This window comes from Atractosteus spatula, chromosome 3 (assembly GCF_055471065.1).
Source record: "Atractosteus spatula isolate fAtrSpa1 chromosome 3, fAtrSpa1.hap1, whole genome shotgun sequence".
Lineage (NCBI taxonomy): Eukaryota > Metazoa > Chordata > Actinopteri > Semionotiformes > Lepisosteidae > Atractosteus > Atractosteus spatula.
This window is the reverse complement of record NC_142708.1, coordinates 65,075,128-65,102,814: the sequence shown is the minus strand read 5'-3', so window position 1 is coordinate 65,102,814 and position 27,687 is coordinate 65,075,128. Positions and strand designations below refer to the sequence as shown.

General features: G+C 48.2%; 2 protein-coding genes across 3 annotated transcripts in view; one reads left to right on the top strand and one right to left on the bottom strand.

The window, feature by feature from the left end:
- zanl (zonadhesin, like) overlaps positions 1 to 7,703 on the top strand; it is a 41,536-nt gene extending 33,833 nt beyond the window's left edge. Inside the window, exons 42-51 of the mRNA XM_088911729.1 lie at positions 110 to 239; positions 839 to 1,043; positions 1,949 to 2,110; positions 2,682 to 2,812; positions 3,571 to 3,773; positions 3,938 to 4,073; positions 6,596 to 6,742; positions 6,871 to 6,964; positions 7,171 to 7,223; positions 7,646 to 7,703. Coding sequence (XP_088767855.1) covers positions 110 to 239; positions 839 to 1,043; positions 1,949 to 2,110; positions 2,682 to 2,812; positions 3,571 to 3,773; positions 3,938 to 4,073; positions 6,596 to 6,742; positions 6,871 to 6,964; positions 7,171 to 7,223; positions 7,646 to 7,689 — 1,305 coding nt within the window. The 3' untranslated portion in view covers positions 7,690 to 7,703. The remainder of the gene's footprint in view (positions 1 to 109; positions 240 to 838; positions 1,044 to 1,948; positions 2,111 to 2,681; positions 2,813 to 3,570; positions 3,774 to 3,937; positions 4,074 to 6,595; positions 6,743 to 6,870; positions 6,965 to 7,170; positions 7,224 to 7,645) is intronic.
- A 1,239-nt stretch (positions 7,704 to 8,942) lies between these two features.
- On the bottom strand, positions 8,943 to 25,404 carry trappc14 (trafficking protein particle complex subunit 14). 2 transcript variants are annotated; one of them, XR_016090855.1, is made up of 11 exons: positions 24,778 to 25,404; positions 19,465 to 19,560; positions 18,994 to 19,123; positions 18,732 to 18,818; positions 18,198 to 18,318; positions 16,954 to 17,101; positions 16,792 to 16,874; positions 16,211 to 16,374; positions 14,570 to 14,712; positions 13,051 to 13,239; positions 8,943 to 12,382 (listed from the first exon to the last, which is right to left on the bottom strand). XR_016090855.1 is itself a non-coding variant. In XM_088911730.1 (11 exons), exons 1-11 carry the CDS (start codon positions 25,237 to 25,239, stop codon positions 12,229 to 12,231), a joined length of 1,782 nt encoding a protein of 593 aa, XP_088767856.1. In that variant the 5' UTR covers positions 25,240 to 25,404; the 3' UTR covers positions 8,943 to 12,228. The 2 variants fall into 2 exon arrangements, 1 of the variants encoding a protein (XP_088767856.1); XM_088911730.1 differs by having other exon boundaries at positions 13,051 to 13,244.
- Between the last annotated feature and the right edge of the window lie 2,283 nt (positions 25,405 to 27,687).

The following is a 27,687-nucleotide window of genomic DNA, read 5'->3' as shown; positions in this document are numbered from 1 at the left end:
ATCCATTAAGCAGCATATCATACCACTTTATGCCCAGTGCTTGAGCCCCAGCCTCCCCTCTGTGACAGGTGCTGTGCATTAAAGGTTTGTTTCTGATCCCCGTGTGCAGGTGAATGGGGAGAGAGTGAGACCCCCTTTCCAGCCCCTCCAGGGTCTGAGGTTGTCCCAGCGGTCACGCTTTGTTCAGCTGCACACTGACTTTGGCCTCTCGGTCAGCTTTGATGGGAAATACCATGCAGGTGAGATTCCACGCACTGACACAGGAAAAAAAGGTCGGGTGGTCCCATGCACTATGGGTGCAAATGCATGATGTCACAAAGGAGACAGTCCCTCAGAGTGACTGAGCCTGCGTGATGTCACAAAGGAGTCTGACTGACAGAGTGACTGAGCCTGTGTGATGTCACAAAGGAGACAGTCCCTCAGAGTGACTGAGCCAGCGTGATGTCACAAAGGAGTCAGACTGATTAGATTTAAAAGACGTGTCCCATTTAGGATGTGGTCCTTCCTTGCACTCTGTGCTTCCAGGTCAATCCAGGTCTCTTCCACCCTCAGCAGGAAAAGTGGTTTTCTGGCAAAGAATGAGTGGTTTGTGAGTCTTTCTGTGGACATTTTCTCAAGTTGTGATCCTGCACTGGCAGCAATACATGTCCAAACAGACAGACCATACTCACAGGCACCCAAATTGACACTGATGCTTTCTCAAAACTTAGATTTGCTGTAAAAGTTCTGGGGACTTCAGGCTCAAAGTTTCTCCCTCCTGTCTCTTCTTCCTCTTTCTCTTCAACTTTTGAACATTTTCCTCCTCCTCCCCTCTGCCCTGCCCTGGCCCCTGAAACAGAGGTGGTCCTGCCCAGCACCTACCAATCTCACGTGCGAGGCCTTTGTGGGAACTACGATGGCCGTTCCAACAACGAGTACATGAAACCTGATGGCAGTCTGACCCGCAATATCAACGAGTTTGGGAACAGCTGGCAAGTGAGTGACAGGGAGCTACCAGGACAGAAGACCTCTCCTTCTCACCCTGCAGCCTGGCGTCTCCACAGGTAAAGATAAGAGGTCCTGCATAGAACTCCAAGCAAAAAGATCCAAAGCACTTCACTAACAGGGGAGGACACACTTCCTCTGGAGTGAGCCTGAGTGATGTCACCACTGTCACCACTACATAGGAAACTGGCAAAATATTACTTCAGCAGGTGAACTGAGGGAGAAATTCAGACAGGCTAGAGCAGGCCTCAGCAAGGCTGTAGTGGAATTTAATCCAGCTGGAATCTTTCAAGAGCACAGGAAGTCAGGACATCTGTTTAACGTGTCACCTGAAGGACTGACCCTCCTACTTCAGCGTCTGCTGTCATCATACCAGTTTGGGCAAAGGCAAACAGCGCCATCTGCTGGTCCAACCTCAACTTCCATCAGAGGCCTGTTTTTCCTTAGATATCAGCCATCCAAGTCTTGACCAGCCAAGCCTTGATTATTCTCCGACATCTTACCAGATCTGCAAGGCAAGGCTGCAAGGCACTATAGCTTCTGGTTTTCTGTAGGGCGTGGATGTTAGTTGTAGCCAACAACACAATTATCACCTGAATTGCTTTTGGCCAGTGCGCCATATGCATCAGAGTGAACCTTTTTCTATTTTTGTCCAAACTTTGATTCAGGCATGAAAACCTGGCGTCCTGTCCAGGTTGTAGACCCACATTGTGGCCTACAGGTCTGTAGTGTTTCTGGCAAGGTGGGCCAGGAACCTCACCATTAATGTGCAGGTTTCTGATGGTGGATGGATGGAAGCATTTCAAAGAAATGTCAAATCTGAGTATTTTTGTGTTTTGCGTTTGAAATGATATGCTGATTCTGTGGCAAGAGGAAGACTGTTGTGAAGTGTGAAGGTTCTTGCAGATTACCGTGTGCCAGTATGTCTGAATTCAGCCCTATGGCAACCCTACCCATGTTGCAGGCGCGCCCTGGAAGAAAACCTGGAGACCGGGTTCGAGACAGGAGATTGCAGTGCGGACCAGCTGACCGTGGTGAATGGGTCTTCGCAATGTGGGGCTCTCGCCGACCCCCAGGGGCCCTTTGCACCTTGCCACCCCAGGCTGGACCCCATGCAGTTCCAGGAGTGAGTGTGGCAAACTGGCAGTCCGAAGTTGGTCCAGCCTGAGCGTCTACCTGTGTGTTTTACACAGGATGTGTGTGAGCTGTGTGTGTTTAACATGGGATGTGTGAGTGTCAGCTGTTTGTTAATAATATTAGTAGTGTTTGTGTGTTAACGGTGTGTCTCTGTAGAAGCTGCCTGGAGAAGTTCTGCTCATGTTGTTTGTGTGTGAGACCTTGTATTAATGGTTTGTTCTTTGCCTGAGAATTTGTGTATCAATGTTGTGTATGTGGGTGCTACAGCTGTCTTAATGTGTTGCTGTGCCTGGCATGCTGTGTGCTGCAGTTGTGTGTATCTGGGGGTCTGTCAGTCGCAGATGTGCATTACTGTATTTCTGTGCCTCAGGAGTTGTGTGTTAATGTTTTTTTTTGGGGGGGTTGCAGGAGTGTGTTAATGTTGTGTATCGGGGGGGTCATGGTTGTGTATCTGGTGTATCTTGGGACGGTCGTGGGTGTTTCTGTGCCTCAGGAGCTGAGTTTTAATGTTGTGTATCTGGAGGGTCACGGGTGTGTGTTAATGTGTTTCTGTGCCTTAGGAGCTGTGTGTTTGACCTGTGTGCCGAGCAGAATGATGCCACCCTGCTCTGTGCCAGCTATGCAGTGTACGCGCAGGCCTGCCAGGAGCTGGGAGTCACTCTGGGGCCGTGGAGACAGAAGCTGAATTGCGGTGAGACACTCAGGCGTGTGACACTGACTTAGAAACAGTATGTCTTGCCCTCAGTAGTCCCAATCAGACAGGGGTTGGGTGCTCTCTCCAGCCCAACAGGGCACCTTGTACATTTCAAGACTGCACACACAAAGGAGTCACACACCCATACCCTGGTGCCCAGGATCACCAGGACATTCAAGATAACCTTGCCACTAAACTTCAGAGAGGTGAGATCTTCTGGTTTTAAGGACTTGCCCTACACCTTTGTGCAGTTTGGGCAGAGGGTTACCCAAAAATAATTTTCTGTGTTTGCTCTACAGAGAGCACCAATCAAGAAGTTGTTTTGACATCCAGAGAGCATTTCAGGCCACAATTTAAGTACCCTTCAGCACTCAAGAGGAGTTTTTTTTTTAAATTCTAATCAGTTTCTTGTGTTCTTGATCCTTAGAAACAGGTGATTTTCATTCTAACTGGACTCATAGCTCTGAGGTCCTGGACTGGGGAATCTACTGTGTGGAGTTTTTCCCTATACTTCTCCAGTGCTTCAGTTTCCACCCATCCTCAACAGACATGTTGGTTAGAAGCACTGTTGTCTCTAAATTGTGCCAGTGTGTGCACTGTGATAGACTGTGTGTCCAGGATGGGCTGTGGGTTGCTGTGAATAACTACCTTCTGATAATGGGTGGATGAAGTGGGTTGCAATACAAAGGAATGCTACAGTGGTGTCTTGGCCCCCATCTGCTGTATAACTGACACCGTCCTTGTTCTTCTTCCAGCTCTCAGCTGCCCACCCAACAGTGTGTACAATTCCTGCATATCAGCCTGCCCGGCGTCCTGTGCTGACCTGGCTGCCCCCTCGGAGTGCGACACCCCTCTGTGTGTGGAAGGATGTCACTGCAACCCAGGCTTCGTCCTGAGCGGGCTGGACTGCGTGCCTTATTCTCAGTGCGGTTGTACCTTCCAGGGGCATTACTATCTGGTTAGTCTGATTGTCTGAGCATGACTGTATGTCTCTATGGTCAGACTACAGATTCGAAGCACCCATCTCTGCCACCCATTAAGTGATAAGTGTCTTAATCCCTCTCTCAGTGCAGTGTTAATGTATAGTGTTCAGTCTGTTCTGAGTCTGTCTTTGTCTTTCAGCTGAATGAGAAATTTGTGTCGGAGGACTGTAGTCAGAGCTGTCAGTGTACAGTCACAGGAGCCGTGTGTGAACTCAAGACCTGTCCAGTGGGGCACATCTGTACAGTGTACAACGACACACGCAACTGCTACAAAGGTGAGATACTGCGTGTGAGTAACTGCACAAGTACAACTAAGTCTGCAACACATCTGTTTTTCTGAAGTGCCCTTATTAAGAGATGTGTGGTACAGAGCATTAAAACTGTGAAAGTAGGGCAGTAAAAATGTAGTCATGCAGATGTTTTTCCTCAAGCATGATATGGAATGCACAACCTGTCTCTGTCCCTGTGTCTCTGTATAAGCAGTGGGGCTCTGAACTGACTCTCTAAGAACATAAACTTAATGAACAGGCTATATGCTATATGCAACATGATTCCACCTAAGTGTAAGATCTAGTTTAAGAGCATCCAAGTATCTCTGCCTTCATGGCCAGTCCCAGTAATCCATTCCATACATTGACAATTCTGTTGTATCCTAGCAATGTCTTAAAACTGACCTTCCTTAAAAACTCCTTAATATGTAAAGTGGGGCCCAGAACTGTAGCAGTACTCCAGATGTGGTATAATTAGCACACTGCAGTTTCAGCATAACCTCTCCTGACTTGTATTGTGTACTCTGTGATACATAGCCAACCATGTTAAGTCTTTTCTGTTGTTTGTGCAGACTGTCTAGATGCTAAGAACATGGAGTCTAATTATCTAGTCTTTATTTCACTTTGTGTACTTTCCCATTCTGTGCCAAACCCTTGTCTCTCTTGCTATATACAGTGCCTTGCGAAAGTATTCGGCCCCCTTGAACTTTTCAACCTTTTGCCACATTTCAGGCTTCAAACATAAAGATATACATTTTTTATTTTATGTGAAGAATCACCAACAAGTGGGACACAATTGTGAAGTGGAACGAAATCTATTGGATTTTGGAAACTTTTTTAACTAATAAAAAAATGAAAAGTGGGGCGTGCAAAATTATTCGGCCCCTTTACTTTCAGTGCAGCAAACTCACTCCAGAAGTTCAGCGAGGATCTCTGAATGATCCAATGTTGTCCTAAATGACTGATGGTGATAAATAGAATCCACCTGTGTGTAATCAAGTCTCTGTATAAATGCACCTGCTCTGTAATAGTCTCAAGGTTCTGTTGAAAGCGCAGAGAGCATCATGAAGACCAAGGAACACACCAGGCAGGTCCGTAATACTGTTGTGGAGAAGTTTAAAGCCGGATTTGGATACAAAAAGATTTCCCAAGCTTCAAACATCCCAAGGAGCACTGTGCAAGCGATCATCTTGAAATGGAAGGAGTATCAGACCACTGCAAATCTACCAAGACCTGGCCGTCCCTCTAAACTTTCAGCTCAGACAAGGAGAAGACTGATCAGAGATGCAGCCAAGAGGCCCATGATCACTCTGGATGAACTGCAGAGAACTACAGCTGAGGTGGGAGAGTCTGTCCATAGGACAACAATCAGTCTTACACTGCACAAATCTGGCCTTTATGGAAGAGTGGCAAGAAGAAAGCCATTTCTCAAAGATATCCATAAAAAGTCTCGTCTAAAGTTTGCCACAAGCCACCTGGGAGACACCCCAAACATGTGGAAGAAGGTGCTCTGGTCAGATGAAACCAAAATCGAACTTTTTGGCCACAATGCAAAACGATATGTTTGGCGTAAAAGCAACACAGCTCATCACCCTCAACACACCATCCCCACTGTCAAACATGGTGGTGGCAGCATCATGGTTTGGGCCTGCTTTTCTTCAGCAGGGACAGGGAAGATGGTTAAAATTGAGGGGAAGATGGATGAAGCCAAATACAGGACCATTCTGGATGAAAACCTGTTGGAGTCTGCAAAAGACCTGAGACTGGGACGGAGATTTATCTTCCAACAAGACAATGATCCCAAACATACAGCAAAATCTACAAAGGAATGGTTCACAAATAAACGTATCCAGGTGTTTGAATGGCCAAGTCAAAGTCCAGACCTGAATCCAATCGAGAATCTGTGGAAAGAGCTGAAAACTGCTGTTCACAAACGCTCTCCATCCAACCTCACTGAGCTCGAGCTGTTTTGCAAGGAAGAATGGGCAAGAATTTCAGTCTCTCGATGTGCAAAACTGATAGAGACATACCCCAAGCGACTTGCAGCTGTAATCGCAGCAAAAGGTGGCTCTACAAAGTATTAACGCAAGGGGGCCGAATAATTTTGCACGCCCCACTTTTCATTTTTTTATTAGTTAAAAAAGTTTCAAAAATCCAATAGATTTCGTTCCACTTCACAATTGTGTCCCACTTGTTGGTGATTCTTCACATAAAATAAAAAAATTATATCTTTATGTTTGAAGCCTGAAATGTGGCAAAAGGTTGAAAAGTTCAAGGGGGCCGAATACTTTCGCAAGGCACTGTATGTACGTCGCTACGGAGCGTGAAATGTCTTCCTCCCGACCTGATTCAGATCTCGCTGTAGTGTAAAAGATGTCTCTGTACTGTGTCAAGTGTCATGACTCTCTTCACCCTCAGGTCTCTCTCTATAGTGTGACAGCTGTCGCTGCAGGGAATCATCACGCAGACCTGTCACACAGGAGAGACACCTGTGAGCAGTGGGTCATTTCTCCTGCATGTCTCTGCAGAAAGTCCGTGTCTGAGCATGCCATGCTGGAATGACGGAATCTGTCAAGAGCTGCCAGAAGGCATTGGCTTCAACTGTCAGTGTCCTGAGGGATTTGAAGGCCCAATTTGTGAAGGAGAGAAGCTTCCTCCCAGCAGCAACCAGCTCGGTGAGTTTCTGAAGCCACTCTTCAACCGTGTCTGATGAGGCTCTACTAACATGCCAGTCAGACTCCCAGTTTCTGTGTACAGTAGCGTACAGCACATAAGAATTATCCCTTACTCTCCCTCTCTCCAGACGAGAAGACAATCATCCTGATTGGAGTTCTGGTCCCTCTCGTGGTGATCCTCCTGGCAGTGCTGTTTGTTTGTGTGTACCAGCACAGAGTGAGGTACTGTGTCTGTCCTCTCTCTCCCTCCCTGCTGTCTCTGTCCAATCGTTTTCTCCCTGTCCTCAGTCTCTCTCTCTCTGGGCCTCCCTGGGGTCTCTGTCCTCTTTCTCTCTCTGGGCCTCCCTGGGGTCTCTGTCTCAGGGCTGCCAATACACAAGAGTGTACAATCTGTGCACTAACTTATGTATCTCTCTCTTCGGCTGTAGTAAGAAACGATGGAAATATGATACAAGCGAAGAGGACTTGGCTTACCTGGAAAGTAAGTGTTTGACACCATGGAGAGTGTTTTAGATTTGGGCTTGTTCTCAGTCTGGAAACAGGCATGTCCCAGCAACTCTTGTTTGCTTTATAGCAGGATTTTAAAATATCTGCTGCCACATTCCTTCTATTTCATCCAGGGCAATGGCTGAAAGTTGTGTGTGTGTGTGGGGGGGGGGGGATAGTAGTGTGCCTGTTGTTCTGGCCAACATAGGTGAACAGAGCCTTTCTGCTGTTCCTCCAACCCTACCACACCCAGTACTTAACACATGAAGTCTGTTCATGGGACTGGGAGGTTCCTTATATTTTAACCCGTGGCTGTGTTTAAAGAATTTTCACAGGACTGTCTTGTTTTAATCTTCTCGTCAGTACGTCAAAGTGCAAAACCCTTACCCCCAGCCTATTCTTGTTCTGTTCTTGCAGATAAGAATTACAAGCCAGAGAAAACCAAGGTGACAAAGTTTTGAAGACGTGGTCTCCTGGGCCCAGACCCCCCACCCAACAGCTCTCAACATTCAGAAGGACAGAAATCTCCACAGTCGTCTTAGTAGCAGAGTCTGTTGAGAGCTGTAACATTCCTGGATATTTTTATTATTAACTTATTTAAAACTTAATATTCCAAAAATTAATATCTCCATATTAAAGACTTACAGTGAAATTATTAACACTTTTTTTCATTGTTGCTGGTCTGTCTATCATGACAAATGTGGAGTTGAAGGGGATAAAAACCCTCACGTTACCAGAAGGTCTGTTTGATTTAAGAATCCTGATGCTTGTGATGCAGGCTCAGCTGTGCAGCAACAGTGTAACTACAAAATGAATTACACCATCCTCAACCGGGTATATACCTGGATATTGGAATTGAAGGTACAGAATTGCCTAATACTGACACCAGATGACAGGAACAATGTAAACGTCAGAGGGAACACGCTGAACTAGAGGAAATAAGCAATAAAAAAGGGAAAGAGAAATGTACTGTGCAGTTTAATATGAATTCTAAATTCTTAATTTGTGCCATCTTTTAGACTACCATGAACAGGCTTGGTCCTAGTCAGTTCATAATCATATTGGGGGAATAAACTATATTAGAATAAAGGACATTTACCTCTTTTGTGATGAGCAGAGAAGAGTACAAGAAAACTGGATATACTCATCAAAAATCTCAATATGTTCCTGGTAAATTCAACACAGAGGGTTTAACTCATTATCATTGGTGAAACAAATGGAAACCGTGAGAGGCGTTTGTTGAGAACAGATACCAAAAGGCTCTGCCTTACACAAAGGACAGTGGGGGGTCTTGAACAAATCACACAGTCAAATCAGTCTTCTTCTTATAGTGGATCCCCTGGGATCTTTCAAGAAACGACAGGATGAGATGGTCTAATCCCTTAACTTAGGCAACGTGAACTAGATGTGTCAAATGGAGCTTTTTTGTGCTCCCAGTCTGTTTGTGTTTTACTAGTAATTTAAGGAACTCTGACACTTTTGGTCTTGGAGGGCTGGTCTGTTCAAAGCAGCAACACCTGGAGATCCGAGAGAAGATCTTAAACTTGTCCAGTCCATTAATGAGCCGATTTAGCTCATTGTAATCTCAGCTGGACTGAAAATCTGTAGATACACTGGCACTCTTGGACATTCATTCTTTTAACAAAGGTACATTAGATACTTCATTACCAAACTTCACTAACCAGAAACACAGAGAGACAAAGAGTGACAAATCTGCAGGCTTCCACCTGTTAGCCAATCAGCTTTATTCATCTGGTCAAGGGGCAAAGCAGTCAGCGACAGCTTTACAACCGTGCAAGCTTGGTGCTGAGAGATTGTTCCAGTTTTAACATTCTTTTAAACAAAATCAGCAAAACGAAAACAGTTTTAAATAAGTTACATTTAAATAAAGTGCTTGAACACAGACAAACATGGTTTTGTTAAAAAACAAAAAATGCACAACATTAAAAAAAGTTTTTTTTTAAAAAAGAAGGGCCTGTCATTTCCTGTGGAAACGTGGCGCAGTCACAGTCTTGGTTAATGAGATTGTTAAAGGTGGGGCTCCGAATGAGGGTCGATGTGGGGGAGTCTGAATCCCTCCCAGTCACAACACACATTTCTAACCCTGTTTTAAACACATTGTCTGCAAGTACCTTCTTGATTCTTTTGACTCCTGTGGGATGTCCAGTGGGCTACTGAACCAGTCCCTAACATGCGCAAGTTGATCCTCTCAGTGCAGCTGAACAGCACAACCCTACATGCTCAAGTCACGCTCCCTTTTCAGAAAGTTAACCAGCACAGAGGGGCTCCTCCACCCTCTTTCAAACCATCCACCCATTTTCTAACTAATCCAATTCAGGATCACGGGTAAGTATCTCAGCGAGCAACGGGTATAATGCAGAATAGGACGCCAGTCCATTTGCAAGGCACACACAGATCCACACACACTCACACCAGGGTCAATTCTCCCAAAACCCAATACTCCAAACACTGTCTTTGGACTGTGGGAGGAAACTGAAGTACCCAGGGGAAGCCCACACAAAAACTGAACACAGGGAGAACATACAAATTCCACGATGACAGCACCCTGGGAATTCAACCCAGGGCCCCAGCATCTGTGAGGCAGTGATGCCAACAACTGCACCACCATGCCCATCTCCACTCTGTTTCATACCAATTGAGCTTCTGTGTGGAGACATGACTGGGCTCTCTCTCAAGTCAGAACCTCTCTTCTATTTTTAGAAACAGGGCTGAGTCTCCATCTAGCCAGGGGTTACTACTGTCCATGTGATTATCTTCTTTCACAGAATGAGAGATGTGTGCAGCATGAGACTTGTCTGGTTTTCAATTCAGCAGAGCTCTGAATAGTCACTGCACAGGTTCAGCTAGAGAATTGGTCCATTTTCTCCTCACAGACGGAGAGCAGCTGCTCGGGACTGAAGGGTCTCCAGCAGAGCCAGTTTCAAGGTGTCTAAGAGCTTGAGTGTGCAGCTGTCTATCTGCATTAACCCCGACAGCATGGTCCCCACCTTCCTATGTACCTCTCGTTTTCCTCCTTTGGGAGACAGCCCAAGGGGCTTTTAGACAGAACCATCTACTGCAAGGAGGTTCCTCAACATCCTGCGTTCAGGTGCCGACTTGAATGGGCCCTGAACATCAATTACCCAGAATATCAATGCAGCCATTCATAATCCAACCAACCCACTGACACAGCAAAAGCTGTGAAAAATCCCTAATATCACAATATCACACCATTTTAGCCTTTAACTTTTGCCCCAGGTATAATGGCACATACAAGTCAGAGAGAGATGCATACATTTCAAGTTTAAACTGACACGCCTCTTCCTACTTGTAAAGAAACAATGTTGTGTGGGAATTGTGCAAATTTACCAGAACATCTCCATGCTTGCAAGTTATTGTGTCAGTTACTAAAACTGACAAAACCACCTCCACAAGACACAGCCGGAGAGCAGCATAAAGGACAAAAATACTGTTGGATGTTTGCCGATCCAAGAGTCCAACTATCATGAAAAAGTGATTCCTAAAGATACTAAACCAGCAGTGCAGTGGCGGCACCAACCATTTCTTTTAGGGAGACGATCCATGATGTGCCAGTAGAGACAGAGGCCTGATTTCAGTGGCCAAAGCATCAGATGAACAAAAGCAAAGGAGTGTTTGAATAATTGTGTGCCTACTTCTCAACCACAAACTCATCATATTTCACGGGCAATCAAAAGGCCTGAACCAGTTGTGTGTGTGTGCGTGCGTACTCACGTCAGGTGGAGAGGATAACAAAGATTTTTTTTTTTCCAGCCATACAAATATCAAAAATAAAATACACAGTTCAGGGACATCATAACCCCTCTGCCTGTGCAGAGTTCTGGTCAGGTTTACAAAGCTCAGAACAGGGGTTGCAGGGTCAGAGGCACACGCTCTGCTGGATGGACAGACACCCCGATAAAGAGAGAGACAGACCCAGGGCTGAGGGGTAACTGACTGTACTCGCAGGTGGAGAGATAGCAGCTCGGGCGCGAGACAGACAGATGGGATTGTGAGATTGTGAGAAGTGAACGAGCAGACAGAGAAACTCAAACACAGTGGCCCCCAGGACAGAAGCCAACTTGTAAACACACAGCCCCCAGGAGTGGTTATAGTGGAAGATGGGAACCCAGCAGAAAAGAGCTGGCTGGGAGGTGAAACAGGGTCTCGCTGTACCCAAATTCACACACACACCCTCACACCACTCACCCAGACAACGGTGACAGCACTCATAATACAGCATTGGAATTTACAGTGACGACAAATAAAACTGTAATCATAACAATTATTGTTTTCGAGAAAAACGCATATAAAAAAACATGTTTCAGATAAGTGTTTACACACCAGGTCTATTTACAGTAACTCCAGTGAATTTCTGAACGACATTGACAACAAAAAGTATTAACCATAAAATATTTCATTTATACAACTCATTTCACTTCTTTCAGTAGTTTCAAGTATTTTACGAGCTTCGTCATTTAATACGAGCATTACATTTGTACTGTCCTAAATAGCTGCGGTGTTATCGGCTACCGGGAAGAGTTGATAAGGTTATGACCTCTGTCCTTTCATCTGTGGTCGCCATTTTTGCGGTGTGTGCGTGGTCACTGTGTCTTTGCGGTTAACTATCGCTCGCCATTACATTTGTACCAAACAATACAACCGCTGACTGGCTAGTGGAGTAACGAACACAAAAATATAACATTTTCATCGCCAAAGCGACACACATACCATTAACCCTCCCCCACAATGAACCAGCATAAAAGACAATAATATAAAATAAAGTAGTAAAAACTGCAACATATTTCAGTTTTCCAAGTCTGCGACGAATTTAAGGAGGAGAAGAAGAAGAATACAAACCTTGTGGCATTTTGAGGATATCCCTGTCCGCATGCGTACCTGCTGCGCGGCGCGGGAGCAGGAGCGGGAATGCGCGCGAGCGGCGGAGCTGTTTCATGGAGTCATTCTGGAACCGGTGCGGTTTAACTGACAGACTCGAGGACCAATACTTTACACTCCCTCTTGGCAATCTTGTCCAATGAGAGGACGGCTTTGTCCTGGGGGTGGTACAGCGGGCGGCCAATGGGAGAGCCGACGGGAGGGGTGATGGCACGACGCTCCATAACACTGCCAGTCCTGCAATTCCACAATCAAACACCAGGGGTCACTGTCTGACAGCATCCCAGCCTTTTGAAACTGGTGTACTAGGATGTAAATACTGTATATTCATACACGGTGTTAATGTATGTGAATGGCCTACAAACAGGCTAAAAGAACTGAACCTTTTACATCTTGAATAAGGAGTATGAGGAGAACTGAGTCTAAGTATTCAAAATCCCCAAAGGCACTGACAAATCCTATCCAGGGGATTTCTGCAGAATCAGCAGTGAAACACAAACCAGAGGGCAGGGAAACTATGCTGAGGTGTGTGCGTTCATGGAACGAGATACCCAGCTGTTCTGGCAAAGCAAATACCCTGGCTTCTTTCAAGACAGCTGGACCAGATCCTCCGATCAGGACAGGGGGCATAGGTATACAGGTGGTAGGAGTTTGGAACAGTATAACCAGCTATATTTTGAAACTGATACCTTGGCTTCTTTCACTAAACAGCTGGGGCAGTTCCTCCAAGGAGGCACATCTTTACACAAAGAGATATAGGAGTGTGGAACAAGCTGCCCTGCCATGGCCACCTCGAATGGCCTCTCGTTTCCGACCCGTCCTGTGGTCCACCTTACACACCAGGACAGCGTGCGAACAGGCTCAGAGCAAAGGTGTGCACCAACAGGACTCCTGTACCCCCGTACCTCATGAGGTGTGACCGCGAGGGCTGCTGATGGGAGAAGGACTGCGACCTGCCCAGACTGGCCTGGTGCCGATCCAGGATGTCCCTCACAGCCGGGCTGGAGGGGCTGTTCTTGCGGGACAGGGGCCGAGCGTCAGGCGGCGGGTTCGACACAGAGGCGGTGAACTGCAGCTTCAGCTTCATGTGCTGACTGAGCTGGAGGGAGGAGGGAGGAGCAGTTCAGATGACGGGCTGGGACACAAAGCAACTCCCTGTGGGAGGGCGAGGAAATCTGGACCACATGGTGCGGAAATAAGGAAAAAATGGGATGATCCGCTCCCTGCACTCAGTCTGACAGGAGAGCCCACTTTACTGAGGATTAAAGGTCTGACGGACACCCTACCACACTTTAATCGGGACCTGCGACTCCGTTCCCTCCCAGTGCTGACAGATCCCTTTTTGTTAATTTTCTAAAAAAACCTGGAAGAAACGTATGTGTGGAAAAAAAACTCCTCTCGCACAGCTTAGTACAGTAGGGTCTCTTGAATTTAACACTGGCACAGTTGCTTATTCACGCTTCGGTCTGGCCGACAGGGTCTAAGATGGAAGAAGCTGTTGAACGCAACTTTAAAATTAGCGACGGCGATCATGAGATGAATCCAGCGAGTGAGCGAGCCTGTCTCTGCTGTCTGCCCAGGTCCCCCCGACTCAGCGTCCGAATCACAGCGAGGTCTTGTGTTCACAGGGTAACAGACGCTCCAGGTTCTGTGTCAGCAGTGGGGGGAATCACAGGCTGGGGAAGAGCTTACAGGCTCACTGCCAGTTTTATTGTGGCATTTCATTACAGTGGGGTACGGTGTTCATGGACACATAAGAAAGTGTAACTGGTATACAGAGAAGGGATTCATGTTTATTTTAGCCGATTACTATGGGTTTGTGATTTTTGTTGTTTCTTTTAGTTGATCGATGTGATTTAAATTAACTTCAGGCCAATGCATTAGTACTTTAATAATCTTATAATGGAAGGCTTCTTATGTCTTTTAACCATCCTGGCTCAACCTGGACACAGGCTCCAGGCTGGGCCAGGGCTACAATCTGCACCAGTGCTCAACTGGGACCTATATGCTGTAGGATATTATGTGACGATACGGGGCTGGACTTGGTTAGAAGTGAACCTGGCTGCTCTCTGCTCCGAACCCCCGCGAACATCGAGACCCTGCTGTACTGGCAGCTCGTATCCAGCTCAGCATTTGCTGCAGTAAGTCCTCGCCGAAGCAGTGGAAGCCAATGTCTGTGTCTCTGGCTAGGCCTGATCCCTGGCCGGGTGTCCGGCCAGCCACAAGGGGGCAGTGTTGCACCGCAAACCTATCACAACCCTGAGTGCCGTAAACTCACCCACCCAGCCCCTGGAAATTTTCAGCCAGTTCTGCGCCGACTTCCTGGAGGAATCGCCATCTTAGCTATTTAACAGCTGGGCCCACGAAGGCCGGACCTGTAAAGCCCATTTTGTGTTGCGCAAGTCCAAGGCAGGCGGCCGGTACCTCAAAGAGTCCGGCGCGCAGTATCTGGAAGGCCACGGTGAAGGACAGGGTGCTGCCCTTGCGACAGTACCCCAGGTTGCTGAGGGGAGTGTGGCACACCACCGAGCTGACCGACTGGCACTCCTCCGCACACTGGCCTCGTCCTGGGGGCAGAAACAGAACACGGAGCTTAAAACCACATCAACACGCAATGCAGTCCTCATGCCTGCAGCTTGACCTCTCCTTCCCCTCTCCTCCACCCTCCTTGTTCCCTCCCTCTCGGCCCAGTCTCTGCCGGAGACAAGTGGAAACGAGATGAAGTGCTTTTAAAACTGGGAAATGGAACCAGTTCATTACACAAAGAGGGGGTGGGAGTGTGGAACAAGCCACCAAGCCTCATTGTTGAAGCCAATACCCTGGCTTCTTTAAGGAATGGGTGGATAACAGCTTGGGATCAATTAACAAACATCTAATAAATGGGCTAGAGAGGCACAGTGGCCTCTCGTTTGTGACCGGTCTTAGTTCTTATGCCTTACAGCACTGCAAGGCCTCAGCTCCTCTGCTTTCCAGGTGTGATGCTGTAGTCACCGTGGGGCAGAGGCCAACCCCAAGCCAACACAGGCAAACCGCGGGCCCTCATGACAAGCCACAGGGAGTCCTGATCTTCGGCCAGGGGCGTCACTTCCCTACAGGAACAGCTAAAGGCTCTTCAAAAAGTCCAGTCCAGGTTCCACCACATCGGGCCTGCCCAGTCACGAATTGGGAACAGCGGACCGAGGGAGGGGCCAGGACGGGCACACCTCCCTCCCCCCCAGGACTCTGCGTCAGACCTGCTGTGGACGGGCAACACAGCTGCCTCTCGGGACAGTGCAAAGGTGGCAAGCAATGGAGGGGTGCTGGAACACCCAGGAGCGGCTGGGATACATGGGCCCCCCAGGTTTGAGGTATAAAGCACACACTCACAAGCAGTCAGCTTCTCCTTAGACAGCAGCACTAAACACCTGCTAGTGGGCATCTAGAGTGTCACAAAGAAGGAGGAACTGCCAGCACTGATGTCTTACTGTGTATTGACACCTGCCAGCAAGCGCCGACAAGCTCCTGAATAAGTTCAGGGAAAAGATCCAGGTCTCCGTCCCACCGGATCTCAGTGGGTCAACATGGGAGCACGAGATGTTCTCACTGGATCAGATGTGGCCGGATAAGAGCTGGATTTTCAGGACAAACTCTTTCTCTACCTCAACCACGTGGGTTCTGTTCCTGTGGAACGTCATTCAAAAATGACACTTGACCAGGTCACCTTTTAGGGTTCAGGTCTACACCAGGGCTCCAGTCCAGACTAGGGCTACAAGCTGGATCAGGGCTACAATCTGGATAACAGTTCAACCTGGACCAGGGCTAAATCTAGATCACTGCTCAGCCTGCACAAAAGCTCCAGTCTGGATCAGTGCACAACCTGGACAAAGGCTCCATTTCTGGACCAAGACATAACCTGGACAAAGGCTCCAGTCTGGACCAGGGCTTCAATCTGGGCATCAGGTTTCGATGGCTAACTCTATCAGAACACTGCTCTACCATTATCTACCATTATTATGTTGATTTCACTGAATGTTCTTTCTTCAGCCAGCAGTATAACATCTGGAGGATCTGGAGTCTGTCCCTCACCGCTGTGTGCTCCTTCAGGTGTCCACACCAGCCTGACTGCTAGGAAGTCCTGCAGGTTATTCAGCAGGGTGTATCTGACCCGGAAACGCTCCCTGACCCTGACTGGAGACTCGCAACTTGCTGTCATCACGAACCGCGGCCGGTCCAGACGAATACTGGGCAACCTGAGAGAGAGAGGGGTTCCATTAACAGTGCTCTCACTGAGAGAAAAGGGTTAATTAATATATACTGGACACTACAGTCCATTAACACTACACTGAGAGAGAGGGGTTAATACAGTCACACTGGACACTACAGTCCATTAACACTGCACTGAGAGAGAGGAGTTAATACAGACACACTGACTGGACACTACAGTCCATTAACACTGCACTGAGAGAGAGGGGTTAATACAGTCACACTGGACACTACAGTCCATTAACACTGCACTGAGAGAGAAGGGTTAATACAGACACAATGACTGGACACTTCAACACTAAAAGGGTAACACAAAAAGACAGAAGAGAAGAGAGTTAAAAGAGACACACTGGACATTACAGTTGTGCTGAACTTGAGAGAAAAAGGAATTAATCTTGTCTGACCTGTAATGGGTATAGATGCTGTTGGTAAAAGGCAGCTTGGGAGTGGACCACTGCAGAACAGCAACCAGGGGCACCTCCAGACCCTGAGACACACAGAGACACTGTTATTGACAAACTGTTTAAATTGTTCCTGCCCTCCATCCAGCTGGGTAGTGGTCTCACCTCTTTGGTATCTTCCTGTAACTGCTCATTGACTTGTAGCTGAAACAGGAAGTTGTGCTCTTCCAGGGCACTCAGCATGCTGGGTAGGCGGCAGGAGAGGCTGTCCATTCTGTAGAAGGATGCCATGGTAACCTCGCCTGATTGGTGGCTGCATAGGATATGATAATCCAATTCAAACAAAATGGACCAGATAGCCTGGGGTAATTAACACTGTACACACAGTCAGCTCTCTGTTATCTAGCTGAACCTCTGGCTAGTTCTCATAGGACCTTCCTGAAGTCAGTTTAAACCCTGCTGGGGAAGCCTCTGACCGTGGACCGTGGATTAAGACAATGAACTAACACTATATTACTGCATTAGAGACGTATTGCACATGCCTGTGCAAAATTGTATGTGGTAGTTAGCACTCAATAGAAATAAACTACTCCTGAGAAAAGGAATGCTAACTTACTTCACTACGCAGTGTGACAGGTTCTCTGTTCTAAAACATAATTGATTTAACCATGGGCAGCACAGAGATTATTGGATCCTGGGTCTGATTTTGGACCAAGGGAACCTTATGTGTGGAGTTTGCATGTTCTCCCCAAGTTTCTGTGGAATTTTCTCTGGATGCTTCCACATCCCAAAGACACACAACTAGGTCGACTGCAGTTTCTAAATTGTATGTGGTGTTGCGCCCTGTGATGGACTGGTGTCTTGTCCAAACTGTCTCTGTGTTTTTGCTTTGGGTTACTGTAACCCTGACCAGGAAAGAGAGGCTTCCTGGTCGTGGCTGGACGGCTTGATCTCCGTTTCTCCCTGAGGCTCGTCATACTCGCACTGAGAAATGGTGAGGGGCCAGGTGTGTCCTTTCAGAGGGACAAGACCACACTGCATGGGGACTGGGTTCAGAACGCTTATTTTGTGATCAGGTTTTTGACTTATTTACCCTGGAAAAAAACAGATTGCAAAAGCAGAAATCAAGGTAGCGCCATCACTGTTTCTCCCCAAAAACCTTTACTACTCTATTCCCCCCATTCCAAAATGGGACCCTCCTCCCGGCCTGACTGAAAAGCCACCCTGACAGTCTGAATCAGAGAACGGAGCCGAGATCTTTTAAGACTGCACAGTGCCCCCTACTGGCCCCTCAGATGCAAGCGCCAGACCATACAGCCTAACGCCAGCCAGCCTCACTCCTGCCTACACTCACTGAAGTAAGAGATATGCTGACTGATATGAAAAGAAATATGGACACAGAGACTGACCACACATTGTCAACGAGGAGCACCGAGCCATCAGGCATCATGGGAAGGTAGGAAGCGTTGAAGTTGGGCAGGATCCTGACGTCACGAATACAGACCTCTTCCTGAGAGGATGCATTGAGGACTGAGGCAGAGGGGGAGAGAGAGGTAATACAGTGGATACCCCACACTGGATATCACAGTCTATTAACAGTGCTCTCAGCGAGAGAGAAGGGTTAATGAAGATATACTGGACACTACAGTCCATTGACACTGCACTGAGAGATTGGTTAATACAGACACACTGGACACTACAGTACATTAACACTGCACTGAAAGAGAGGTCAATACAGACACACTGACTGGACCCTACAGTCCATTCACACTACACTGAGAGAGAGAGGGGTTAATACATACTCACTGGACACTGTGTCAAATGCTATTCTGAAAGGAAGGCAGAAAACATAGTGTCTTTCATGCTCATCAGTGAGGTGTTAAGACACTCAGACACAGGCAGCAGTAGAGCAGTAACCACTATATGCTCAGAGCTGCCCCTACCTTTCAGCATGGTGAGGTGTTTCCCAGAGACTGTCATCTGCTGGCACTTCACTGAGGGGGGTGGGAGGACCGTCAGGGTTGTGCTCACTGGAGGAGGTCAAAGAGCAAAGGTCAGGCTAGCATGAACAATTACACAGTTACAGAGCTCAACATCTGTAACAGACACTGCAGATGAAAGGCGATGGCTTTAACAAAGCTCTCTATTTAACCTGAAAATCATCCGTTATTATGAGTTCAATACAAGTATGCATGACTGGCCCACCCTGCGCTTTGAAGGTGTTCAGGTCGTCCCGGAAAATGTGGGCAGGGCTGCGGTGCTGGAGGATGGTCAGATAGCCGTGCTCCTGGACCTCTGCCTTCTCCACTTCCTGCTTCCACACCGTCACGATGACCTGCAGCCAGACGCTGGATTAACACACCCTGAGCACAGCAGCACACTGGAATAACACACGCTGGACACACCAGCACACTGGAACAAGACACACTGGATTATCACACCAGCACACTGGAACAAGACATCCTGAGTACTGCAGCACGCTGGATCATCACATCCTGAACACACCAGCACACTGGATTAGCACACATTTATGACCCGCAACCCACTCAGCACAATCTGTATGCCTGATACACTGGATTAACACACTTCATCGATGCGCACAGCGTCAGCATAGAGCACTCATCCAAATGCACCAGATGATCCCCTTGTCCTCCCCCACCATGGCTCTGACCTCACCTTGACCTTGAGAGTGCTGACCGGCAGCTTGTCCAGGGACACGGTCAGGGGGAAGATGACCTCATCGCTGAGCACCACCGGCTCGTCCAGAGGAGACTGTCGCACACAAACACAGACAGAGTGAGGCTTTAACACGTGTCTCCTTGCAGACAGGGCCACTGGCTTGCGTACAGACCATCGACTGCACAGCAGTGCCAAGCACTGCACCACATGTCTCCCCCTTCAGAGTCCTTTTCATGGAAAGTAGACAGCAGGTACACTTTTTGCTACTATATACAGTAGAACAAAACTAATGTCATACACAAGAGCTGCACTACATACACAACTTTAAGCTGTCAAGAATGAACAGCAGCATGCACAAGATCTTCAAAACCGCGCTGGTGCTGGTAAGTGTCCAGATTAAAGCATTTCACTTCAGAGAGACAGCCGCCGAGAAGCCACGAGTGCCTGTTCTTTCCAGCGCAGACATCTGAACAGCCGGTGGTACAGTAATGTTCACAACCACTATGCCCCCTCCCCCCCCCCGCTGCACTGGCGAATACGCACACACGCAGCCTGGCAGAGAGCCAGAGAAAACAGGCAGACAGCACACTGGTGTCTGCAAGCAGGGAGCCGAGAGCCTACGCTGCAGAAACGCTCCACATTTTCCTGTGCAAATTGACTCAGAACACACTGATAAGCCTGGACCTTCCAGCATCAAACCTTCTGCAAAGCTCCACTGTGACGGCCAACCAAAACCCCGTATCTATCGGGACCTCCAGCCGGGTCCTGCAGAGCCACAATCCAGCTGCTTTTATTGGTCATTTCTAAACTGTTACATGCTAAACGTGTGGAACCGCTTAAATATGCGAGCAGTTGAACCACAGAGATGTTTAATTCAACAATTTAGAAATCACTGGAACACAAACGGGTGGCATGGAGGCATTGCTGCCTCGCAGCACCGAGACTCTGGGTTCAATTCCTGGCGTGCTATCTGCGTGGAGTTTGCATGTTGTCTCCCTGTTCACGTGGGTCTTCTCCGGGTGCTCTGTTTTCCTTCCACAGCCTAAAGACATGCTAGTAGCATAACCGGCTTCTGGGGAAAATGGCCCTGGTGCGGGCGTGTCTGTGTGTGTCATGAGACTGACGGGCGGCCTGTCCAGGATGTACCCTGCCTGCTCCTTTGCTTGCTGGGATAGACTCTCTCCCACGACCATGAATGGGATAAAGTGGTAACAAAAGGGATGGATGGAATAAAAATCAGAGATCATTTCAGATCTTAAGGATTTACAGGCGTTCCTAATCTTACAAATCTGTGATTTACAGGTGAACTGTAAGGAAGGTTGGAATGGAGCTCTCCAAAATTAAGATTTGAGACCCAACAGTATTCTGTCCAGTAGTTTATAGAGAGATGTCTCACCCTAGCTACTGTTTGCACTCAGGTTATAATGGGGTGAAAGTGTGCAGGGCTCTTTGTACAACTGGGAAGCTGTAGACAAAATACAAGCTATCTCCGAGTCCAATTATTCTGCACAAAGGTGAGCATGCTCACAAGAGGACAGGTGCTGCATTAACATTCTGGAAAAAAAAATAAAAGGCACAAAGTCAATCCTGGGCAACTGCTCAGGATCAGCAGTGAAATATGAACCAAGAGGCACAAGTGGGAAATAAGGATAAGTGCATTTAAAACTGGAGCAGGAGGCCCTTCTTTGCACAAAAGGTGGTGGGAGTGTGGAACAAGCTGCCCGTGCAAGATGTCGAAATTGTTACCCAGGACCGATAAAGTGCACGGTGTAAAAACAAAAAACATTTCTACGTGTGCTTTAAGGCATAGAGTTTTCACAAGGGGATTTAAATCGATTAAATAAAGGCGTGGAAGAAGCCAGGATTCTGCTGGAGTGAGTTAAGCAGGATCTGAGTCACCATCAATAGTGCTGACATCACTTCTTAAGCACAAAGGTACACATCGGATCCGTGTGCTCCCCTGGCTTTTAATTACACAAAAGCCTGGGAATTTTTTCCAAGCCAAAGGGCTGATTTGATCCCTTTTCCCCTTAAAACCTTACCAAGTCACGCGCAAGATTCCGATCATCTCACGCAACAGAAATGTGGATCAGCAGCAGGGCGTTGTTTGTTGTTTCTAATAATCTGGGCTGCCGAGTTCTGACCCGATTAAGCGGATACTCTCGTTCCGATCCTTACAACAGAACGCCTAAATATGCGTCCAAGGGAAGGGTGAATGATATTTTCTGTTCTGAATATTACACAAGAAAAGCCCAATAAAGATGAAAAGCGGTAACCCTGCACGATATTTTCACAGCTTTCTCCGGCTCTCACGTCTTTAGCTCTACGGTGCTCTGCTACAGCCCACATGACGCTCACGACACCTCGCCCCTCTCCCTTCTCTTCCCGCCGGTAGGGGAGCGTGTACAAATTCCCTCACATCTCGCAAAGCGTCTGGGGACACGTTTAGGGCCGGCCTGCGAGAGGTGGGCCTGCAGTCCCGTTAGCTGAAACTAGCAATCCAGCGAGCAATCAATACACTGAAGAGCACAAGTCTCAAGACATTTTGCAATTTTCTACTCTTTTCACTCATTCTGTGTTTTTTCTACTTCCGGAAACACAATTCTGTGGTGAATCTTCTCCTGACATTGCAGCCGCTGAATTTCACACTAACGGCCAAACCTGAAAGATTTTGCTGTACTTTGGTAAACAAATAACTGCCTTTTAACTCTGGGATTACTGGTGTGTAGAGAGGAACCCCCGCTGTCACTGATGTTCAGTTGATTAAAAGCAATGGATTATTCATTTCTGGATGACTTATCTTGGGCAGCTGTGGTTAAATCTTCGTAGATTCCGATCAGTGGGAATTGAAGATGCTAAATGACAAGCTTCAGGGAGTTTTGTCGCCGAACTAAGATTGATTTATAAAGTTCAAAGTTGTTTAAATAGTGGAAAAAACACCAGTGGAGAACATAAGGAAACTCACTGCTCAGAATGTGGCCTGTTACCTCTGAATGCCTTCAACTTTGACAAAGCTGGGCAATTTTCACCCCCTCCCCCCCCCATCAGTCCTCACTCTGAGGATATAAGATGATGTCTGCTTGCAGATAATGTACTTTATCCAGTACAGGATTACAGGGGAGCAGGAGTCTATCCCAGCAAGCAGCTGGATACACCCTGAAGAGGACGCCAGTCTATCACAGGGTTCACACAGACACACACACCAGGGCCAATTTTCCCGGAAGCCAAATTAACCCGCCAGTATGTCCCCGGAGTGTGGGAGGAAACCGGAGCACCCGGAGGAAACCCATGCAGACGAGCAGAGAGAACACACAGACTCCACACAAATAGCACCCCCAGCTCTGAAACTGAACCCAGGACCCCAGCACTGCGAAGCAGCAATACCAACCGCTGCACCACCAGGCTGACCTGCTTGCAGAGCCATTAGTGGTTATTTGGAAAGTCAGAGGGGAAGGGACAGGAGCACCTTTTTTGTTCTCCTCTCCCCACTTCTGCTTTCTCTCTTGCAAACAGGCCCTACTCAGTTTTAAAGATGTAAGACAAGCAAGAGAAAGTCATCTGACCCATCCAACCCATTTGGTTGTTAGTAACTAATTTAACCCACGAGCTCATGTAGGGGATTCTTGCATGCAGCCAGGGTATCAGTTTCAACAACATGTCTGATCAGCTTGTTCCACACTCCCGCCACCCTTTGCGTAAAGCAGTGCCTCCTGTTTCTGGTTATTAACGCAATTCACTTCTGTCCTGGGCATCACCAGGTGATGAGGAGAAACGTGAGCTCTGGGGGGCTACAGTGCAGTAAGGGGGTGGGACTTTGGACTGGGCAGTGTATTCTACACTCCTACAGCACCTTCTGTAAAGAAGTGCTTCCTGTCCTGATTAGAAGATCTAATCCAAAGATTCTTGAAAGATACTAGGATACTGGCTTCAACAGCATGGCTGGGCATGTTCCATGCCCCCACCACCCTTTGTGTACAGAAGTGCTTCCTGCTTCCAGTTTTAAATGTGCTTCCCCTTTTTTCCCCTCTTGTGTCCTCTGGTTCGTGCTCAGGTGCCCAGGACTGACTTTGACAGTGCCTTCTGTTGTATGCGTGTCCAGAGCGTGAAAGCAGAGCCCGATCACTTGTGCATGTGCTCACCTCTCCACAGATTATATCTGAACTCAGGGGAAAACAAATAAGGAACTGGAAGGCTTCAGTCACGTCTCGCTGGGCAAACACAGGGCGCCGCCTGAGCAGCTGTCTGCAGAGCATGCGGATTTCAACACCCGGCCCCCCGAGCAAGCTGAGACTGGCCCGCTTTGCGCCGCGGAGCTCAGAGAGGAGCCGAGGCAGGGCGGAGGGCTCAGGCTGGGGTGGGAAACCGATCCATCCAGGAACCGCTCCCTGCAACCAGAGCAGCCCTGCGGTGGGATACGCGAGGAGGCCCAGCCGGGACGCTGAGAAATCCCAGCCTGGGCTCACACTGCTCTGCGGTGCGACCTCCCGGTCAGCACAGGGCAAAGGGGCAGAGAGAGCTTTGCCACAGGCGGGAATGACACTGTTACTCACGCCTGGGGGGGGGTCAGCCAGTGTGGATGAGAGAAGATCTCCGACCTTTCAGTGAACTCAGAAGCCAAAGCAGACTCGGGGTCTGGCCCAGGCTGCTCCTGGCGCCCTGGCCGTTCACCCGATGCAGTGGAGAGCCCCTACTGTCCGCCCCAAAGCAGAAATCGCCCTGGTAGCGCTACTGCCGCCTGTACAATTAATACTGTACAAAGCGTAACACAAGCATCTAGCAACATGACTCCACAATTACCGATGAAGACGCGTTTAGAGAGTGACACTCTAACCACAAGCTGCTGCGTGACGCAGCGGTTCGGGACTGTACCGGTTTCGGGTGGCTGGGCCAACGGGGTACTAAAACAGCCGGTTATCAAAGATAACGGGGCCATCTGGGCTCGAGGCTGTCCGGTGACACAGCGCCTCCGATCGCCGTCTGAAACGGTGACAGCAGCTGCCCCGGAGGGAGATTCTGCAATTAGTCAGTCAATGCTTTTGAAAAGGGCTTCCCAGTGCAATTCGCACTGCATAGGAATTTTCCATCCCCTCCGAAGAAACCGAAATCTCTGTGCGGACAGACCGGGCACATTTAATGTAACCTGCACGGTGCTGTACATGTCAGTTGGTTGCACAAACAGGAAACGCAAACTTCCTAGTTTGCAAAGCAAATACTAACATTTAATAGCACCTATCTCAATACAAGTAAGGTTTAATCGCCAATTCTACATTTATTTGAAGCTGCGATCTTGATATGTTTCGCTGCCTTCACCTGCAAGGGCGCCCGCCGGTACTCCCTCCCGCCGCTGCCGGTGTTGTTGTGAATGAGCAGCGGCTTGCAGTCCCGGAACCCCCGGCACCGCGCGTCCGTCCTGCCCGGCGCAGGGTCCTCCTCCTCGGCCTCCGCCGCCCCTTCGTCCCCGCTGCTGTGGTAGTCGTGATGCGGCTGGGATCGCTGCCTGCCCTCGCCGGGGCTCACGCTGGCCACCGCGCACAGCGAGCCGGCCAGTTCCCTCCAAGCCCGGCTGCTGGGCGAGTCCGCCGCGGATCCGTCACCGCCGCTCCCCGCCGCGTCCCGGCAGCGCAGCACCAGCAGAAAGCGCACCGTCTCGCCGAGGTAGAGGTGACTCCGGCGGGGCAAAGAGCGGTACCTCGCCGGGTCCGATAAGTCTGAAATAGGCACGGCAGGGAAATACATGAAATACTCGCACTGGGATTCCATCATTAAAACCATTTTCCCTCCAGTAAATTAAATGCAACGTGATTCCTATATTTTTATCTCCTTTTTAACGAAGGTTTTCTGCAGCCCTTTGCCGCAATCCATGAGCACTGTCATTGCGGAACAGCACAAACGCCCCGATTTGACACATTCACCCAAAAAACACACACAGGCGCAGTAGCCGAGCGCCGCGCGTCGCACGCACTAGGCTGCGGTAGAAGAAAGCCAGGGGAAAGCAATCCATCCTCGAAAATTCCGCCTCATGACCCAATTTCCTACTCTCAACACGTGAAAGGTAACATGTAAAAAGAGGCCTTTTGGCCAGTCTTGTCCGTTTGGTGGTAAGTAGATAATCGATCCGAGGACCTCATCCAGCCCTTGACGGAAGCCAGGGTATCGGCTTCAACTACTTTAAAGGGCAGCTTGTTCTCCACTCCCACCACCCTTTGAGTAGAGCATAAATTATTTATTTTAATTGCACAGTAATTACACACGATTACATGAGAAATTACATGTTTTTAAAGTTTCCTTTAAAATGCCTAGGTCTGATGAAACCAAGTAGTTGTGTTTATGTGTCTGTGCTTAATGTGCGTTTTCGACGATTTACTTTCTGAAATAATCTGGCCCGTGTAGCGCCGCCAGGGGGCACATGCGCCCCGGTTAAGAGCCACGGCTCTAGTCTATCGGTTTAGGCAGGACATTCGTCTAAACCTGGATTTCGGCCGCCGAAAGGTTGTGTTTTCTTTCTTCCCTTTTCAGCATGGAATAAACCTATTACTAGTTTCTTTGCAGCCTACGCATGCTGACGCAGCTACCCACCTGAACTGATATATACCAGTATCTACATGTACAGTGTTGCAGAGTATTATTCCCGGTTGGGAAATTCAGTATCAGTCATCCAGATCAGACTAGAGTGCTGTGACCCCGGCCCCTCCTCCTCATATGGAAATCTGCCCTTGCAGTCGTGCGGGTCGCCGCCTCCTATGCAAACCGAGATTCAAATTCAGTTCGCATTTGAGTCAAACGGTCGCTACGGAACCTAAGCCCTCAATAATCACACAGCCCGCAGTTCGTCTTCCTCTCTATCACCTCTCACTGTGGCCCCAGAAATTGAAACTTCTTTCCCTCCGACATCAACCTTTCAAGTCTCGGTTTGGACCGAGCGGTTGGTGAAAAAGCAGATGGATGAATAGCATTTTAGCGCAGTCACGCGGTGCCTGCCGCGACCTGCGGAACCAACATCGCTATAATATCTTTATTTCTTCTCTGCCTACGGGGCGATCTGCAGGCAAAACTGAAATCTAATGCGTCGTGTTAATAGCCTTGTTAATTCTTACCTCTAGGGGGCGACCTGTAATTAAAACATGAAAGTAAAAACGAGACATTTTTAGTTTAAACCACAGTACATGAAGCGCACCTTTCTCGGAATGGATAAATCTTAATCTGCATTAAAAATATCACAACACGTAAAAGGCAGACGTTTGAATGTAATATAATAATCTGTTTACGAAGTATGCACTGCAAGAGCGTTCACCTTTGCAATTTCTTTGGAAATTTGTCACCATGTGCCATTCCTGGTTCCGATCTAAGCTGGATCTATATTATCGGTGATCGGCTTATATAAAGTAAATAGCTACGAGCCATATTGTTTCTTTGTGACATTTCTCCAGCTACAGCTACTACTAATTTTAGATTAGACAGTGTAGACAGGCTTGGAGGACAGATAGAAGAATGAGATGTACAGAGGACGTGAGGTGGGTGAGTAGGAAAATAGCAAGTCAGACAGGTACTGAGGCGCCAAGCCATGCAGAGCCTTATCGGTGAGCATGAGGATTTTGAAGTCAATATGAAACCTGACAGGAAGCCATTGCAAAGACTCCAGGATGGGAGTAATGGGATCACTGGCACAAGAGAGGGTCAGGATTCTGGCTGCTGAGATCTGGACTTTCTGAAGTTTGTTTAGTGTGGATTTAGGTACCCCAGCAAGTAGGGCATTACAGTAATCAATTCAAGAGGAAACAACAGTGTTGGCCAGTTTTTCAGCTACAGTTAGTGACAACATAGGACATAGTTGTCAGCGCTGGCGTCTCACAGCACAGGACGTCACCCCCCTGGGGTTCCTGTCCCGCGGCGTGGAGATGGTATCCTCTCTGCTAATTCCAGTTGTACCCACTCCAGTTCATGGTTTTGTTTCTGCCTCCGAAGTTATTCTCCCTCTGGGTGCATTCGGTCTATTGTTTTAACATTAATGGTGCATGAATACTGCTATTGATCCAAAAGAAGACCCCTGGTCGACGGTCAGGGTGTCGTGTTCTCCAGGCTCCCGGTCAAAGCCACCTCAGGGCTCCCTCTCAGACTTGCGGGATGGCAGCTCTCTGGTAAAGGATGGCCACACCTCTAGACTGGTCCAAAGACGCACAACTCCAGCATCAGTTTTCCCCTCACCTCAATTGAGCTCAAAAG